The following is a 16803-nucleotide window of genomic DNA, read 5'->3' on the forward strand; positions in this document are numbered from 1 at the left end:
AAATCAAATATTTTCTTCAATAATGTGTTCTGTACAAACCTGAAGGGAGAAATATCTACTATTCTTTATGTTTCTGATCCACATAAGAAATGTAATGAATTGCTTTTATCAAATCACGCTTAGAAACATTGCTTCTATTGGCCACCTCCTAAAATAGTTTAGATTGATGATCTCCAACTACAGTAGCTCTAAAAAGTCAGCATGTCACAAGATGATACAAGTCTCTGAACATTGTTTAACCTTCAGACTTTTTAATTTCCTTCCACCCTCCATATAATTTTTCTGTAATTTTTTTTTACTCTCCTGTGCTAAAGCAGCAAAATTGTAAAGCTGCAGGAAGATTAATCACAGATGTGGACCAGAATGCCCAAATCTGGCAACGTCAGCAGGAAAGACACTAGTGAGCAATGGGTGAGCTTTGGCTCTCGTTGTTGTTTATCACATTTTCTCATTCTGGGAACTATGAAGAATCTCTGCACCTTATCTTTAGCTTAGCATTTGAAATGCCACACCAAGATCTTTTATAGCAGTATAAAGTTAATCTGCAGTCTTGAAAAGATTAATTTAGATGTGCACTTCTCAGTAACACCAGCTAGAGCCTCAGAGTAATGTTGCTTTTTGGTAGTGAATATTTTTGTAATGGTTTGTGTTAGTATTTTATGAGATGGTCAGCTTGATATGGTTTGCGCTTTAGTTCTTTATATGTGTGCAGAAGTTTCCTATATAACTTAACTACTGAGCATTTTCTGTGCCATAAGGTTGAAGTACACTATTAGCCAAGTAAGGGGGTTGTACAGAGACAATCAGGTTCATCAGCTGAGTAGTTTTTACTTTTAGAAGATGCTATTAAGCATCATGGTTTGGGGATGAAGGGCTGTTTCAAGTTTCAAGACTTGGTAGTATATAATAAAAGAATATAGATAGCCAGCCAATGATCTCCAGTTTATCAATGTAAATTAACTTCAGCAGATGTAATCAAGATTTACACTGCTGTAAATGAGATCAGAATAGCCTTGAATATGTAAAGGGAATGGAGAAGAATTATTAAAAAGTGGAGAATCAGTGTAATCTATTGCAATTCAGACCAGAATCATTTGTACTGTGTGTGGAAGCAAAAAGGGAGCTAAGACATCATTTCCAGGTCTATCATTTCAAGGTAAAACATCTTGATCTGGAACTTTAGCCAATTATTTATATATCTAGATGCTTTCAAATCTTTTCCAACTATTAAAGTTCACGTTCAGGCAGGAATGTTCCTTGATACATGTGTGCTACCTGAAAATTCTAACCCTAGGAGAAATAAATAATAAATACACTAGAAAAGTGAATGTGACCAGTGAAAGAAAGACTGCACAAATGCTATATATAGATAATTAATATTCTTGAGAATATGCATCTGGAAATATGCAACATATTATGATGTGTACTATCCAGAGCCTAGAACAACCCTAATGAAACAAGAAGTAGCCTAGAGTCTCTCTTGCACCTATCTGTTGAAAGGAGGAAGGGGCAGTCAGAGAGCTAGTTATAGCTCCCCAGTTCACAAGTCAGCTCTACAACAATGTAAGTTACAGCAGTCTAAGAATTTTATGCCCCTGGAGAGCACCCCACACTGGAGGTATCCCCAGCCTGGCAGATTCTGGCCCTTTTCCACTGCCTGAGTGGCACAGTAGAGCTGGAAGAGGGAGAAGAAACTGACCCATTCATGTAATCCTCTAATGTCAATGCTTGGAAAGACAAACGACAAATTACTATAAACAAAACGAATCAACTCAAACAAAAATCACACAAGTAGACATAAAGGCCATGCCAGTTAGCGATGGCTGTTCTGAAATTAACGAACAGAACTAGGGGACTATGGTGTAGTAGAAATCAGTGGAAATGTCTCATGGTTGTCCACTCTATATCTCTTTCCCTAACAGAGGATCTCTTTTCAGCTAATGCAGTTAAAATATACATTACAGGTAGCACTTTATCACTCCTCAAAATCACATATTCCAACATTAAGGCACTATTGTTTTGGTTCTTAATTACCCTGGCTTATCAGCATGTCATATTTGTACTCCCCACCCCACAATAATTACATTCTGAGTAAGTCTGACATTCAGTATTGACCTTTATTTATAGCTCTCACAAACTGGTGAATGTTTATTTATAAACTATGAAAAGCAGAGTTTGTGAGATTGATTCAGTGTATTTAAAAAGCAATGGCCTGGCATTCTGTAAATAGAATTAATCACTAACAATTATTAGGGCCTATTTTTCACTACTAATCCAGGACTTTACCTTATAATTGTATTACTGGATTTGTTTCATTCTGCCCATACATCAGAAGGTTTAGTAAGAAGCCTGCTATCAATATAATTTAATAACATTCAGGAGAAAAAATATTTTAATCAGTTTAAAAATAAGGCAAAGGTATAATTGACCTCAGGTGATTGGAAAAGTTTTCAAATCATTATTTTTTTACATTAGATGTTAAATTAAATATTTAAATCCATTCATAGAACTAAGATGTCAGCTACTGTGTCATACTGCTCTGATATACATGCTCATAATAATACTCCTCACTTTCTTGAGAAGGCCTCCCTGGGCCAAGCTCAGCAGTGACTTTAACTGGTGGTAAGTTCCACATCAGGTATGGAGGGGCTAGAAATGAGAGTATGGTCTGGTCGAGACCAATGAGGTAAGTCGATCTAAGTTACGCTAGATAAGTTATGTATGCTACGTAACTTAAGATGACGTAGCTTAGATTGACTCCCAGCGTTGTCTATGCTGTGATGTCTATAGGAGATGCTCTCCCATCAACATAGCTTCTTCCTCTTAGGGAGGTGGAGTACTGAAGTCGACAGGAAAGCACTCTTCCATTGACTTATCACTTCTTTACCAGACCCACTAAATCAACACCACTGCATTGATTGCAGCAATGCTGATTTAGCCGGTAGTGAAGACAAGCCCTATGTGAGTGTAAATGGCAAAATCATAGAAAGAGCACAGAGTGGGCATGATTCTCCTGATTCTTTTACTCTAGTGTAAATCAAGAGTAATGCCACTGAAGTCAGTAGAGTCTACAGCAAAGTAAAACAAGTGGATGGTAAGTAAATATCCCAGAGGGCATGCAAGCAAGAGTAATTTGCACCAATTTGGTATTCACAGGGGTCAAATTCAGTTCCAAAGCCAAAAGCAGTTGCAACTGCTACACCAGGGAGAATTTGGAGTGATGCAATGAGAGTGGAGTGAGGGAAGGAAGTTGCTTAATCTTACACCCTTCTATTAAATACTCTTTCTACTGTGCTCAAGCCTTCTGATCTTCAGTGCAAAGCTTCCCATGTTGCATGCTTAGAGAATACCAAAACAGTGCTAGTCATACTTACTTTGCTGCTTGTTAGAACTGGACAGACAATGATTCCTGACAAAAAAAACTTCGTGACAAAAATAAAAACAGAATAGTTTTCATCAAACCCTTTTTGGAATTTGGGAGTTTTGACGTTCCTGGATTTTTTTTCCAGAAAATTTCTGCTTAGTCAAACTACCATTTTCTGTTGAAAAGTGTTTGGCCAACTGTTCTTTTTGCACCAACTTGCATTTTCTTTCTGGATAATTTCCATCCAACTGGGAATTTAGACCATCATTTAAGTCATCCTTGAATTTAGCCTCTTTCAATGGGAACTGTATCTGCTTCCATCAAGCTGCATTTGGCTAAAAGCTCTTCTTGTATTTAATAAAAAAAAAATCTCATGTGTTCCAGAGTTATTCCAATTACTGGAGGTCAGGCATGTAGAAGTGTTAGAAAGAAAATTTCTGAAACAATCATGGACTTTGTGAGCTCCTGAACAGTCAGAAGGATTCTCCAAAGGCTATTTTTAAACATCATTTGCCCCCAAAATGTCTTTTTCTATTATTAATGTATTTCATCCAACAATAAAAGATCAAAAATACCATTATGGTCACAGAGATTGTTTTGTCAATACATGGGCTATAATAAAGGGTGCAAATAGTTAATTCTCTTTTACCTGTAAAGCAAGAGAAGTCCAGAAGGATGTTGATGGACAAACTTGAGGAATTTTGTCACATGACTGGGAATAAGCCAGGTGATAGGAGCATTACTAATGCTGTCACTACCAGGTGCTACCACTTAACATTTTGCACTGGATTAGAAATGGTCAGGACATAATTGTCTTCCCTATTTTTTTTTCCAGAAAAAAATGTTTACATCATTTACTTCAAAAAAATGTTGTTGAAATGTATCAGGTTTTCATCAAAAGACTAAATACTGATTTTTTTCTGTTTTAAAATGGTAACACACAACAGAAGAGCTTTATAGTCTACCTCCTTAGTACAGAAAGTTTGTCTACAATCCCTTCAATTATTTCTGAAGCTAGGAACAGGTGAATAAATATATTTATAAATATATTTACTTTTCTCACTAGAAAAAAAAATCCACCTTTGCTATAGGGGAGATAACTAAAACAGGAGAAATCTCAACTTTTAACACTACATTCATATATCTAACAGCCTGACCCACTTCCACTGAGGTCAGATGAAGACTGACAATGCCTTCAGTGTGAGATGTGCAATTCCTTAATGCACAGTAAATGCTTTGCTAAATTTTAAAGTTACTGGTTTAAAAATAAAAAAGAAAGAAAAGCTACATATATTTGAAAATGTCAGATGGTGCATGGGCTGTTGAAAATTCTGTTCAAGTGCAAGCTACACACTTTAAGATGGATGCTGTGCACATATGTCCGTGTCTAGTAGAACTCTTCAAAAACTATAAAAATTGTTCAATGAAAAAGGACACATTTTGCATGTGTGTGCACACACACACACCACACACACACACACACTGCCTACCAGCTCTATTGTGCAGCTAACTGGCTTCAGGATTTTACAAGGTATCAAGTGACGCTTCCTGCAGCTCCCAAACTGCGGCCACTGGAAGCTGCAAGCGGCCGTATAGTATCTGCAGACACTCAGGTAAACAAAGCATCTCACGGCCCGCCAGGGGCTTACCCTGAACAAGCCGTGAACCAAGTTTGGGAACCCTTGGAGCAGCCAGAACCAATCTTATGCTTTCCTTGAAGCAATGACATTAGAGAAGAAAGAACCCCTGTGACACCAGATGGGGCAGTTTCATCACAGCCTTATAGCAAGACCCACCAACTCCCTTTTACCTGATGGAATAGAGGAGCCTGAAAATGTGAGTACTAGGCCCAAAAAATGTTGCTACTAACTTTCTCTTTAGGAATAATCCCTGTTTCATTATGTTTGAGATGGAGGCTAAATTTTGTCCTATTAGCATCTGGCAGTTCGCCGGATAAAGGAGATTTCACTGAGTTACGAAACACTAAACAAATTCAAAATGTCATTCAGCTTGTGATATTACTGAAAAGAGAATTCTGTGCCCAACCAGGACAAACATTTTTGAAAAAGTGTCACTTCTCTTTCTCATTTCTTTTGCGTTAAGCAGATGTGACTTTTCTGTCACTGTGTCTTGTAATGTGACAGCACAGTTAAAATTAAATTCAAGCCCGACATGGATAACTTTCAAAACAACAACAAAAATACATTTCTCTATCTTTCCTTTTGTAAGTGTGTGTAGGGGGAGGGAGAGGGTAAATCTATGTGCTCACTTTGAGGAATGGTTGCTGCAAGTTTTAAGTGATGTACAAAAAGAAAGATTTGCTGTGTCTGACAGCAGATACACCAACTTTAAAAATATTCAGTTCTGACAAAACCAGAAGAATATGGAAGTCAAAACCAGCACATTGCTCCCAAGTGTTAATATTAATTGACGTGGACACAGCGGCAAAATGAGGACAGACGGATGCATGGAATTAAGCAGCAGGCCACAACCTTCATTAAACTTTAACACAGGAGAGGATGCTACTCACCCATCACCCACATTGTCCTATACCTCTGTAGGGGTTACAGGATTCCTTACCTTATAGCCCATAACATGGGGTGGTTCTCTTCAGCTTATCCCCTGGAACTCAGCTCTCTCTGAGTCCTAGCACTATCCCCCTCATAAGGGGGAGAGATGGTGCAGCAGTGTGGGCACCTTGGCCCACAAAGACCACAAGGTCTCACCCTATCATTTGAGCCCAAGGTTCATCCCTAAAATCCCAGGTCTTTCACCTCTGGGAACCATTCATTTTATTCTCTCAACTGCACTAGAAACTGGCCACAAGTTGCGATGAATAAACAACTCCACGTCCACGCCCTGCGTCTGACGAAGTGGGTATTCACCCATGAAAGCTCATGCTCCAAAACGTCTGTTAGTCTATAAGGTGCCACAGGATTCTCTGCTGCTTTTACAGATCCAGACTAACACGGCTACCCCTCTGATACTTAACTCCACCCCAGTTAGGTACTAAGTGCATTCCTACTGAAGCATTGTGTCTCAAAGGTGCTGCAAAGAAGGCACAAAATTCTTTGATCCTCTGCCAATTGGCTCATGGGAGAAGCCACAGCCAGCACATCCCTCGCCTGTGCCACTTCCTGCCGCCCCCATTGGCCTGGGACAGCGAACTGTGGCCAGTGGGAGTCGCGGTCCGCCGAACCTGCCGACGCGGCAAGTAAACAAACTGGCTCGGCTCGCCAGGATGCTTACCCTGGCGAGCCGCGAACCAGAGGTTGCTGACCTCTGTACTAGTATATGCATACCTCTCCAGGAGGGTGGTTTCAAAGAGCTGATAACAGGAGGAAATAAGTTAGCTTCCCCCTCCTCTTAAAAGAGTTGCATAGAGTTCCACAGTAACAAATGCACAATCACATTTTTAATACAATGGATCCCAAAGATATTAAACCTAATTCAGTAAAGTTCATTCAGGATATTGCAGGAAATTGTCAGTCTGTTCCAACCCACCACCTGAAAATGCTCATATATATTAGTTCAAACTGGATTCAGGAGAAAGCAGCAGACAAAGAAAGGACTTTTGGATAAATAACCTGAGTTTAAACTGACTCAGGGTCTGCATTTTGATCCAGAAAATGGACAGGAACCTCTGTGTAAAGGAGGACCCAAGTCTTGCTGAAGGTTTGGAAGGATTGGAACTTCTAGAGCCCTGTAAGATTGATGGATGACATCTGGTAAGCTTATTAGCACACATGTAAGAGCTTTTTTAAAAAATATGTTTTTTCTGTAATGCTTTTACCTTAAGAATAAATGTGCTTGCTTAGAAGGAGCTCTGGGGTAACTTATGATTGTGGGCAATACACTGGTCATAGGCTTTGCAGGGAAAACAAAGTGCAGGCAGTGACCTGTTTACACAGTTTGACTTGCTGTGGAGATCACACTGTAATCCATGGTGCTGTTCAGCCTTAAATCCCCAGCCAGAGGGAAGGAGGGAGTGTCATAAATAGATGGGTAAGGGTTAATGTTTCTTTTACCTGAAAAGGGTGAACAAAGGGAACCAAACACCTGACCAGAGGACCAATCAGAAAACTGGATTTTTAAAAGTCAGGGAGGACTGGACTCTGTGTCTTTGTTTCTCCGGCTATGGTGAGAACATCTTTTTTTTTCTACCTCCAAGCTTCTTTCTACTCTTCTGTTACCAAGTGTGAGTACAAAAGAAAGATAGGGATATTGTAAGTTGTATTTACATGTGTGTAATTGCTGGACTGGTTTAAATTGGCTATTTTTGAATCAGACTGTTTATTCATATTTTCTTATAAGCAATATCCCTGGTATTGATCTCTTAATGCAGTGTTTAGTTTATAGTCTATGTATTTCTTTCTTTTTATATAAAGTTTTCTTTTGTAACTTGTTGGATTTTCTTTTCCTAGTTAGCAAGGGATAGAAATTTCTGTTCCAGCATACTGTCTCTCTCAGACAGCAGGCGAGGGGAAGCATTACTCTCTGTGTGTACCTCCTATTGTCCCAGGGTGGGAAAAAAGCTACGGGAGAAGAAGAAAGAATCAGCTCTGTTCCCTTGTGCTTGAGGTTGTCTCTTTGTGGAAGAGGAGACAGGTTTTCTTGTATTGTGATGTAAAGAGATTACATCACTCCCTCAGGTTGCCCAGAGAGGAACGCTGAGAGGAGGGGGAAGGAAGGAGTATTTCCCTTGCTGGTAGACCAGGACTCCTGGGTCTTGGGCGTCTCTCCAGGGGAGGTTTGGGGAGATCAGAAAGGGGGTCCCCCAAGGAAAGATTTGGGGAACCCGGGCTATTAGGAGCCATAATCCTAATTGGTGGCAGCGATATCAGATCCAAGCTGGTAGAAAGCTTGGGGGAGTTCATGCTAAGCCCCCAGATTTTGGACTCTAAGGTCCAAATTTGGGACAGAGGCTTTATCACAGGGAATCCCAGGTCTTCACCCAAGAGAAGTGACAACTAGGGGCTAGGAACCTAAAGGGGTGCTCTTGGTGGGCCACGGAGTGGGAATACAGATGCAATTGCCCTGAAACTGTGACAGTATCTATCTAGGTTTTAATACTACACTGAACCATGCTTTTTGAGCATACTATTAGTTTAAGAAAAATATTAATTCGTTTACATTTTAATAGGACATCTGAAACAAAATCTTGACTAAAATGCTCCTGATTTCTCCTTGATAATAATTCTTTGTAATCTGCTTCCTAATTTATGTTGCAGTGGACTTTAACAAAAAAAGTTGAAGAAAAGTGTCTAGAAATGGAAATGTAGTTCTCTCTTTGCAATATGAAGATTTGTTCAAGTACTTAAGTCCATTATTCTTCATTATTGTTATCGTTATCATCATCCAGTCAGATAATTCCATTAGAAGGCCAAAATTTCATGTTGCTCAGTAGTAAGAATAAAACATAATGGGAAATAATTAAAGAACTTAAATTTAAAACATATGTGCACATTCATTCATATGTAATATACATAGAAAGAGCATGTACAAATATTTAGACTTCATGTGTATGTAAATGTATGCACACATGCACAAGGTGGTGAGGTAATATCTTTTACTGTACCAAATTTTGTTAGTGACAGAGACAAGCTTTCAAGCCACACAGAGCCCCTCCACAAATCTGGGAAAGGATCTCTCCCACCAACAGAAGATGGTCCAATAAAATATATTACCTCACTCTCCTTTGTCTCTCTAATATCGTGGGACAAACACAGCTACAACGACACTGCATACACACACATTCAACTACATTAATGAATAATACTGTGTGTGTGTGTGTGCTCATGCATATGTAATTACATAACACACAAACTATGGTAAGAGAACATTAAGGTTGCAAAGTCAAGCACTAAAAAGTTAGGAAATTCTTGAATTAAATCAACTCCCTTTTCTGTAGCATTATGGTACTATCTTTAATTAGATGACCACATGCTATTTTTCAGGCAGTCCTCATTCAATGCATAGGATGGATGGTGCCTCAGTTCCCATCTCTAAAATAGGAGTAATATCACCCCCTCACTTCAGAAGATTGTTGTGAAGATTAATTAAATTATGTCTGGAAAGCACCCAGATTCTATAGTACTGAGCACCACAGAAGAGACCATTAGGAAATTACTAATTATGCCTTAAGAACAAGATGGCTCTCACTTTTGGAATTTGCTTTTTGTTCCTCAGAGCCAAAATGTGGGCCTACAATTTGCAACCAAGCCAGAGAAGTCTCTTACAATTTGTTCAAGGCTTTAACACACTTAAAACATAGTTAAGGTACCAACTACAAGACAGATTGAAAATATGATATAACCAGGTCAGGGAACAACTTGCCCCCCTAACTTGATTTTAACAATAATATAGAAAGTCCCTTTAGCTGTATTCCAGATGCTGTGTAGGAGACAGCTCATTATTCTGGCAGATTTCTGGCACCCAACTACAACTGTGGGGTTTATCTGACTGACCCAGATGGATTATATTTTGTGTATATTTTTTATTATGTAGTTTAATTATGTTAGGCTCTCAGAAGCTAGGATCATCATAAATATTTAAATAAATAACTAAAACAAATAAATATAATTCCAACTGTTCTCTGGAATAGATCAAGCTCCCTAGATATTACTAGTGGGCCTTTTCCTCATCCAAATATAACTAAACTACCTTGCCTATGTGTTAGAGAAGATACCAGTCACTCAGTTGCAGTCCTGATGAGGGTTGCCACCCTCACAATTCCAGGCCGACTGCACTGCCCTCATGAACAGCATCATCATATGTATTAGTTATGCTTAAATCCCTGGTCTGAAATGCCACTTGACGATAGTTTTTGCACTACTAATGGCAACTGCTACATCATTCTAAGCACCAATAAATATTGACCCTCCTTGCATTCTAAATAAAAGGCAACCCTTTCCAGTATTGCTGTCACTTCAGTAGACTCCAAAGGAGGAAAATGGCAATAGTTATGCACCTTGACAAACATCACTTACTTATAAACAAGGTATAGGTACATATTCAGAATTCATGTGTCAGGTGAAAAAACACAAACACAAGTGCAAACATAAAAAAGCCTCATTTAGGTTACCTTGGATACTCTGTTTGCAACTTCTCTGCCTACAGTCAGCCCCTGAACAAAGGTCCGTGCAGCAATGAAAGCTCTAGTCACTTGAATCTTCAGTTTCCTGGGTACATCTCCAAATGGTTTCAGCTGGTCTGTGTATTTGCTTACACACTCCAGATAGTCCTCAGTGAAATGATATTGGGGATTTATGAGCTGGAACATTCGCTCCAATAGTCGAGCCCAGAAATCATTCAGCATCTCCTCCAAATTTACATTGCCTCCTGTATAGTATCGTTTCAGTTCGGTGAAGAGGTCCTGGAACACTTCTGAATTCTGCATGTACAGCATTCCATACGTTCGTACAAACATATCATTTAAGGATTTTTCTGCATTCTCCAAAAGTTCTCGGAAAAATTCTGCAGAGAAAATAAAAAGGTATATACAGAACAAAATTAATAAAATGCCAATGGCATGTTTCTTGCCATCATGATGGTATTGCCTTCACGACGGTATTATCTTTAGCAAAATTTGCTCAAGTAAATGTTGTTGCCATTTGCATCTTTAATAGAAAAAGGCAGTTATTTAAATTGGAAATAGGTTCATTTAAGAGCAAAGAAAAATGGAAAGTGTATTGTATTCCCCACAGAGGTTAAAAAGAAACTGTAAATCTATAACTCTAAATTGTAAATATGCATTTCAGAGAGCTGCAATGAAAATTATTCCATTATTTAAACCAGGCATCTCAAACTCAAATCATCGTGGTGGCCACATGAAGACTAGTACAATGGCCTCAGGGCCGCATCACTGAAACCTTTTCATATAATGATACAAAAGTATGTCAAAAATGAAAAAAATTAAGAGTAATATAGTATGCTATTTAAAGTCAATGTATTAACTTTTTAAAAACTGTAATGCGAAGAGGGGTGGGAGCTTGGCAGCTGGTGGAGCTGATGCCTATGGCAGGCCGCAGGAAATAACTCCGTGGGCCTCATGCATTTTTGAGACCCCTGATTTAAACCTAGCAATCCCTGCCACTTGCCAAACTCTCAGTACTGAACAGCCAATGTCCTGAATCTTGTGTACTAAACAAGAAACCATTAATGTAATGAGATGACTAGAACTACGGCAATAACGGAAAATGCAAGTAATGAAATCTTGTATTTTATTCTATTAAGGTTCTTTACTCATCATTTTGATGTCTGATCTCCATGGTATCTTATAATTTACTTTCAGCTTTCAACAGTTCTTAAAAGATTTGAACTGAGATATATTGGAGCCTGATCCTACAAGCCCTCCAGTCACAGAAGCCCTTTAAACAGTAATACCAGCCTGAGTAAAAAGATGTTGCTATTGTCAATAATTTAATGCTATTCTGAAGCACTGTGTTGGCATTTTGGCCAGTGTTTTTCAAACAGCCTGCTGACTGCAACATTGTACAGATTGCAGTGTCTGGGATACCATGTTAGCAGCGGGCTTGTTTACCTATTCTTTCCTTTGATAACTAAGTTTACGGCTCCTCAGTTTATTTACCCAGCCTCGAGCCACAGCCTGTTCAAAGTCTTGACTTCAGGATTTTATGTTTATTGGAAAATGAGACAATGGAACCCTCAGCTGCAATCTCTGGCATCTGTCTGGCACATGAGCTCAGGAGGACATTGGGAGGAGGTAAGTTAGACTAGGTTCTCTGTTACTGGTTATCCACCTTACACCACCACCAAGATACTTATTCTGGGAAATTACATTAGAGTGATTCTCTTAAGACTTCCCTTAAAACATTGTCAGTGGAATTCAACACCACTACCCTCTGGTTTTACATTTGAGTTCAGATCTCTCACTTCATGCACTCTCTTTATAAATCTCCATGGCTTGCAATGAACTCCCTAAACACAAACTCTGAGAGGCCAGGAGGTAGATTTCCCCAAGTTGTTTGGTGGGAAAGGAATAGCAAACTGCCTCCATTGGGGTTTTCTTCACTTGCATGATCACAAAGCACTTTCAGAAGGTTTTGAATGGAGTCAATGGGGCTACTGAGACTTTAACAAAACATTTAGAATAACATATTGTATGGATCAAACATTAGTTGGAAGGGAAAAAAAAATACAAATGCACCCATCTATACAAACATGACAGTACAGAAGATATACAAATTTAACACAAGACCACATGAGGAAGGAACTATGTTAGCAATGGTAAGAATGAAAGTTAATTGCTGCAAGTTGCTTACTAGGATGTAATAATTATGTTATTGTGCATTGACTCAATAATTATGCCATCCCAGAATTGTGTATTGACCTGGATAAAGCCATCATCTCCACATCAAAGGAAAAGACTAAAAAGACTACATCTGCCTGGTCTCTTTGGGCAGACACGCATTCTTTGGGGAACATATGATCAAATCTTAAATTGGCAGGATGAGGCAAATAAGGACAGACCTTAATCTGATAGGAAAAAGATTCTCTGCTAGGCAAGATATTCAGGTACTTTATACAATACTTTGCAATGTAAGCTCTTAAGGTAACATTTTCACAAGTGCTTAAATGTCAGGACCCTAAATAAAACAGGTGGCGCTTAAAATTTTAGCCATTATCTACAGTGCTGAGTGACGCTTTGGATACTATTTGTCTAGGCAAGTATGTTTTCATAGAATCATAGAACTGGAAGGGACCTCAAGATGTCATCTAGACCAGTCCTCTGCATTCATGACAGGATTAACAGGTGTTTGTCTAACCTGCTCTTAAAAGTCTCCAGTGATGGAGATTCCACAATCTACCTAGGCAATTTATTTCAGTGCTTAACTACTCTGACAGTTAGAAGTTTTTCCTAATGTCCAACCTAAACCTCCCTTCCTGAAATTTAAGCCCCTTGCTTCTTGTCCTGTCCTCAGAGGTTAGGAAGAACAATTTTTCTCGCTCCTCCTTGTAACAATCTTTTATCTTTTACTTGAAAACTGTTATGTCCCCTCTCAGTCTTCTCTTCCCAATTTTTTCAATCTTCCCTCATAGGTCATGTTTTCTAGATCTTTAATCCTTTTTGCTGCTCTTCTCTGGGGTTTCTCCAATTTGTCCACATTTTTCCTGAAATGTGGCACCCAGAACTGGAAACAATAATTCAGCTGAGGCCTAATCAGCGCGGAGTAGAGTGGAAGAATTACTTTTCGTGTCTTGCTTACAACACTCTTGCTAATAATCCTAGAATGATGTTCATTTTTTTGGCAACAGTGTTACACTGCTGACTCATATTTAGCTGTGGTCCACTATGACCTCCCAATCCCTTTCTGCAGTACTTCTGCCTAGGCAGTCATTTTCCATTTCATATATGTACAACTGATTGTTCCTTCCTAAGTAGAGTACTTTGCATTTGTCCTTATTGAATTTCACCCTCATCGGACTTTGTGTCTATCCTTTTCTTTTATGATTTTCTCTATACAATTCTGTATCTTGACAATACGTATCTGCTTCTATTGAAGATATCTGATTTACTGTAGCTTGTTAGATGGCTCCATTATGTAATAGGTATTTCAAAGATAAACTGAATCCTGACAGCAAGGTAGGCAAGGACATAATTCATGGGAGATGATCTGAATGCCAGAGGCAAGGCCTCACATTCATGCCAAGCACTAGTAGCTGAAGATGTGGAAGCTGATCTTTGCTCATTGCTTGTGGAGCAGCAGTGGAGCCAATCCATGACCACAACTGCAATCTCATACCTGCCATAGTGCTCTTGGGAAGGGAATACTCAGTGGATCCAGACAGTCATAGATTAATTAGATATACTTCCACCTCATATTTGTGCATCAAACCAATCCTTTCCCTCCCCCACCTCATAATTCCCTTCACAGCCAAGAAGAAGGAGATTTGAGCTCTACAACATTCTCACAGTCTGGGTTTTAACCATGGCCTCTTCATGGCTTCTAGGGGCCTACATAGAATTAGGAGAGCAGAATTTGTCCAATGATCACAGGTAATAGAGATTGTGACCTCTTATCCTGAAGAGAACAACCATATAGCTGGTGAGGGCAATTGTGAGCCAGTTGGAAGGCTGAATAACATAGGAAGTGCAAGGCCTTGTTATAGTCATTTCTACAAAGCAGTTAGAAATCTTTGAGTGTTGAGAGGCCAGCAGGGTTCTGAGGGATAGATCCACAGAGAAGTGTTCAGGGGCTTTTATAAACTATATTGTCCACTAATTCTGACCTTCCACTTTTAGTTGAAAAGGTATTTCAACTTTGATCTGAGAAGTCTTAATACAACTGTTAGATCTGAACTATCCTCAACATCAGAGAGGTAGCCGTGTTAGTCTGGATCTGTGAAAGCAGCAAAGAGTTCTGTGGCACCTTATAGACTAACAGACATATTGGAGCATGAGCTTTCGTGGGTGAATACCCACTTCGTCGGCTCCGACGAAGTGGGCGAAAGCTCATGCTCCAATATGTCTGTTAGTCTATAAGGTGCCACAGGACTCTTTGCTGCTATCCATAACATGATTTTGCACATCTAGTCACTCTTTCCTACTGCAATATTTGTGACTTCCTGTCTACAAACTCTGTTGTGAAGCTTGTGTGTTCCCAACTTAGAACTGGTAATTAACATCAGCTGTAAGATTGAAGACAGATTCTAGGCCCCCCTCCAGATGTTTTTCATTAGTGAAATGCAGCCATCAAACCGGTGGTTCCAGGCCCCTTAAAATTCCCTTATATAAGATCTTGCATGTCATAAGGGTGCTGTAGTGGTTTCTCTGCCAGCCCCTCCCAATCCATTGTTATTAGTCTCAGTATTATCATAAGTGGTGTGGCAGAACCAGCAGTGTTAAAGTTCTATTATGACTTCTTTTGAAAGGTTCACCTTTTTAAATCCTTTAAAATTAACATACCTAGTTGGACTTCTTTGAAAGTTGGTGTGACTCAGCAAGGTACATGGTAGGTTTAATGACCCAGATTTGGGGCCTTTTGAGCTAACCATTGTGGAGATATAAGCCCAGCAAAATAGTTATTTTTTCAAGAAGTTTCTAGTTTTGGGAATTTTTTTGCATGCAGAGTTAGAGATAAAACTATTGATGTGATATGGGTCAAAATGATCTCATCTTGTTGAGTTTTATTCAAGATACCGCAGGCACTCACTACATTTTGGAAGAACTAAAACTGAGAACAATATTTAAGAAAATGTACATTTTACAGTGCCCATGTGCCAATGCAGAAAAACAGCTTAAGTTTCCATTCTCACATTTTATATTAAAGCTTGACTCTTGTAAGTGCTTTAACATTTGAATGGTTAATCATATTGCTTTGAAATTTGGCGTGCCTTTTGTGAGCTCAGGGTAGTGTTAATGATCCAAATTTGAGGTCATTTGCATGAGGGGTTCCTGAGTTACAGCCACCCACCAAAACAGTATCCTTTTGCTGTCTTGTACTATTTAACTGAGAGGTACTAATGACTTGATGAATCACTGACTTCCTTGAGACTGATGGCTGTGAACTCACCCTCAAATTAACATAATTAAGGATAAGTTAATTACAAAGCCCCACTTAGGACAGTTTTGGAGTGAGTGGATGCAGGATGGTACACTTTGAGAGTCATAAATGGCAATTTTATTTGGGGGGCAATACAATAAAAATATTTGGTAGAAAGATTGTACATATGACTGTTTCCAGGGAGAGGAAAGATAGGGTATGGAGGAGGAGGTGTATTGGGGGTTTGGGGCAGAGGGATTTTTGTACAATACAGCCAACTTGGTTGTGGCCTTTAGATACTTGCACAATCTAAATGTTAAATAACTGCAATTAACTCTACAAGCTTAAATTGCATTTTAGTCCAAATGCGAAACCAGGCTTATGAGATGGTATAGGAAAGCTAATATCTTTCAAACTGTCATGCATTTAATTTATTTTCAGCCTTCTACTGGGTCTCTGCACTTTGAAGGCCGTTATGGAGAATAAGTTATTATGCCACTTGAAAGTTAAACAATTTCTTTTCTTTTGGCCTTGATAGGAAACAATATGCTTAGTTTAAGAGAGGCAATCTCACTATGATGACCAACTCACTCTGAGGTTAACAAAACAGTACAAAGCACAAAATTAGATCTCTGATCCAATTAAAGCAAATTTAACACCTTTTTCGCTTTCAAATGGAAAAAAAAACCCACTCTGGATTGATTTAAGGTTCGACAAAAATCTTAATCTGTAACTGTTCTGCACTGTAGTGAGGCGCAGTGGCCTCTCTCTGAGCCTGAAGGAGAAGGATGACCACACATCCCCTGGTGGGCAAAGCCAGGTCAGGACCGCATCCCCACGCTGGAAGCAGAGTACAAGAGGTGGGCCCTCTAGTGCAGTTGCACCAGATCCAGTGAAGCAGGCAGATGTCTCCGCCTTACTGCGGAACTCTGG

General features: G+C 39.2%; 1 protein-coding gene across 1 annotated transcript in view; it reads right to left on the bottom strand.

Moving 5' to 3' along the window:
* GPC6 (glypican 6) overlaps positions 1-16803 on the bottom strand; it is a 1246313-nt gene that overhangs the window by 487511 nt on the left and 741999 nt on the right. Inside the window, exon 3 of the mRNA XM_075061526.1 lies at positions 10449-10840. Coding sequence (XP_074917627.1) covers positions 10449-10840 — 392 coding nt within the window. The remainder of the gene's footprint in view (positions 1-10448; positions 10841-16803) is intronic.

This window comes from Chelonoidis abingdonii, chromosome 1 (genome assembly GCF_003597395.2).
Source record: "Chelonoidis abingdonii isolate Lonesome George chromosome 1, CheloAbing_2.0, whole genome shotgun sequence".
Lineage (NCBI taxonomy): Eukaryota > Metazoa > Chordata > Testudines > Testudinidae > Chelonoidis > Chelonoidis abingdonii.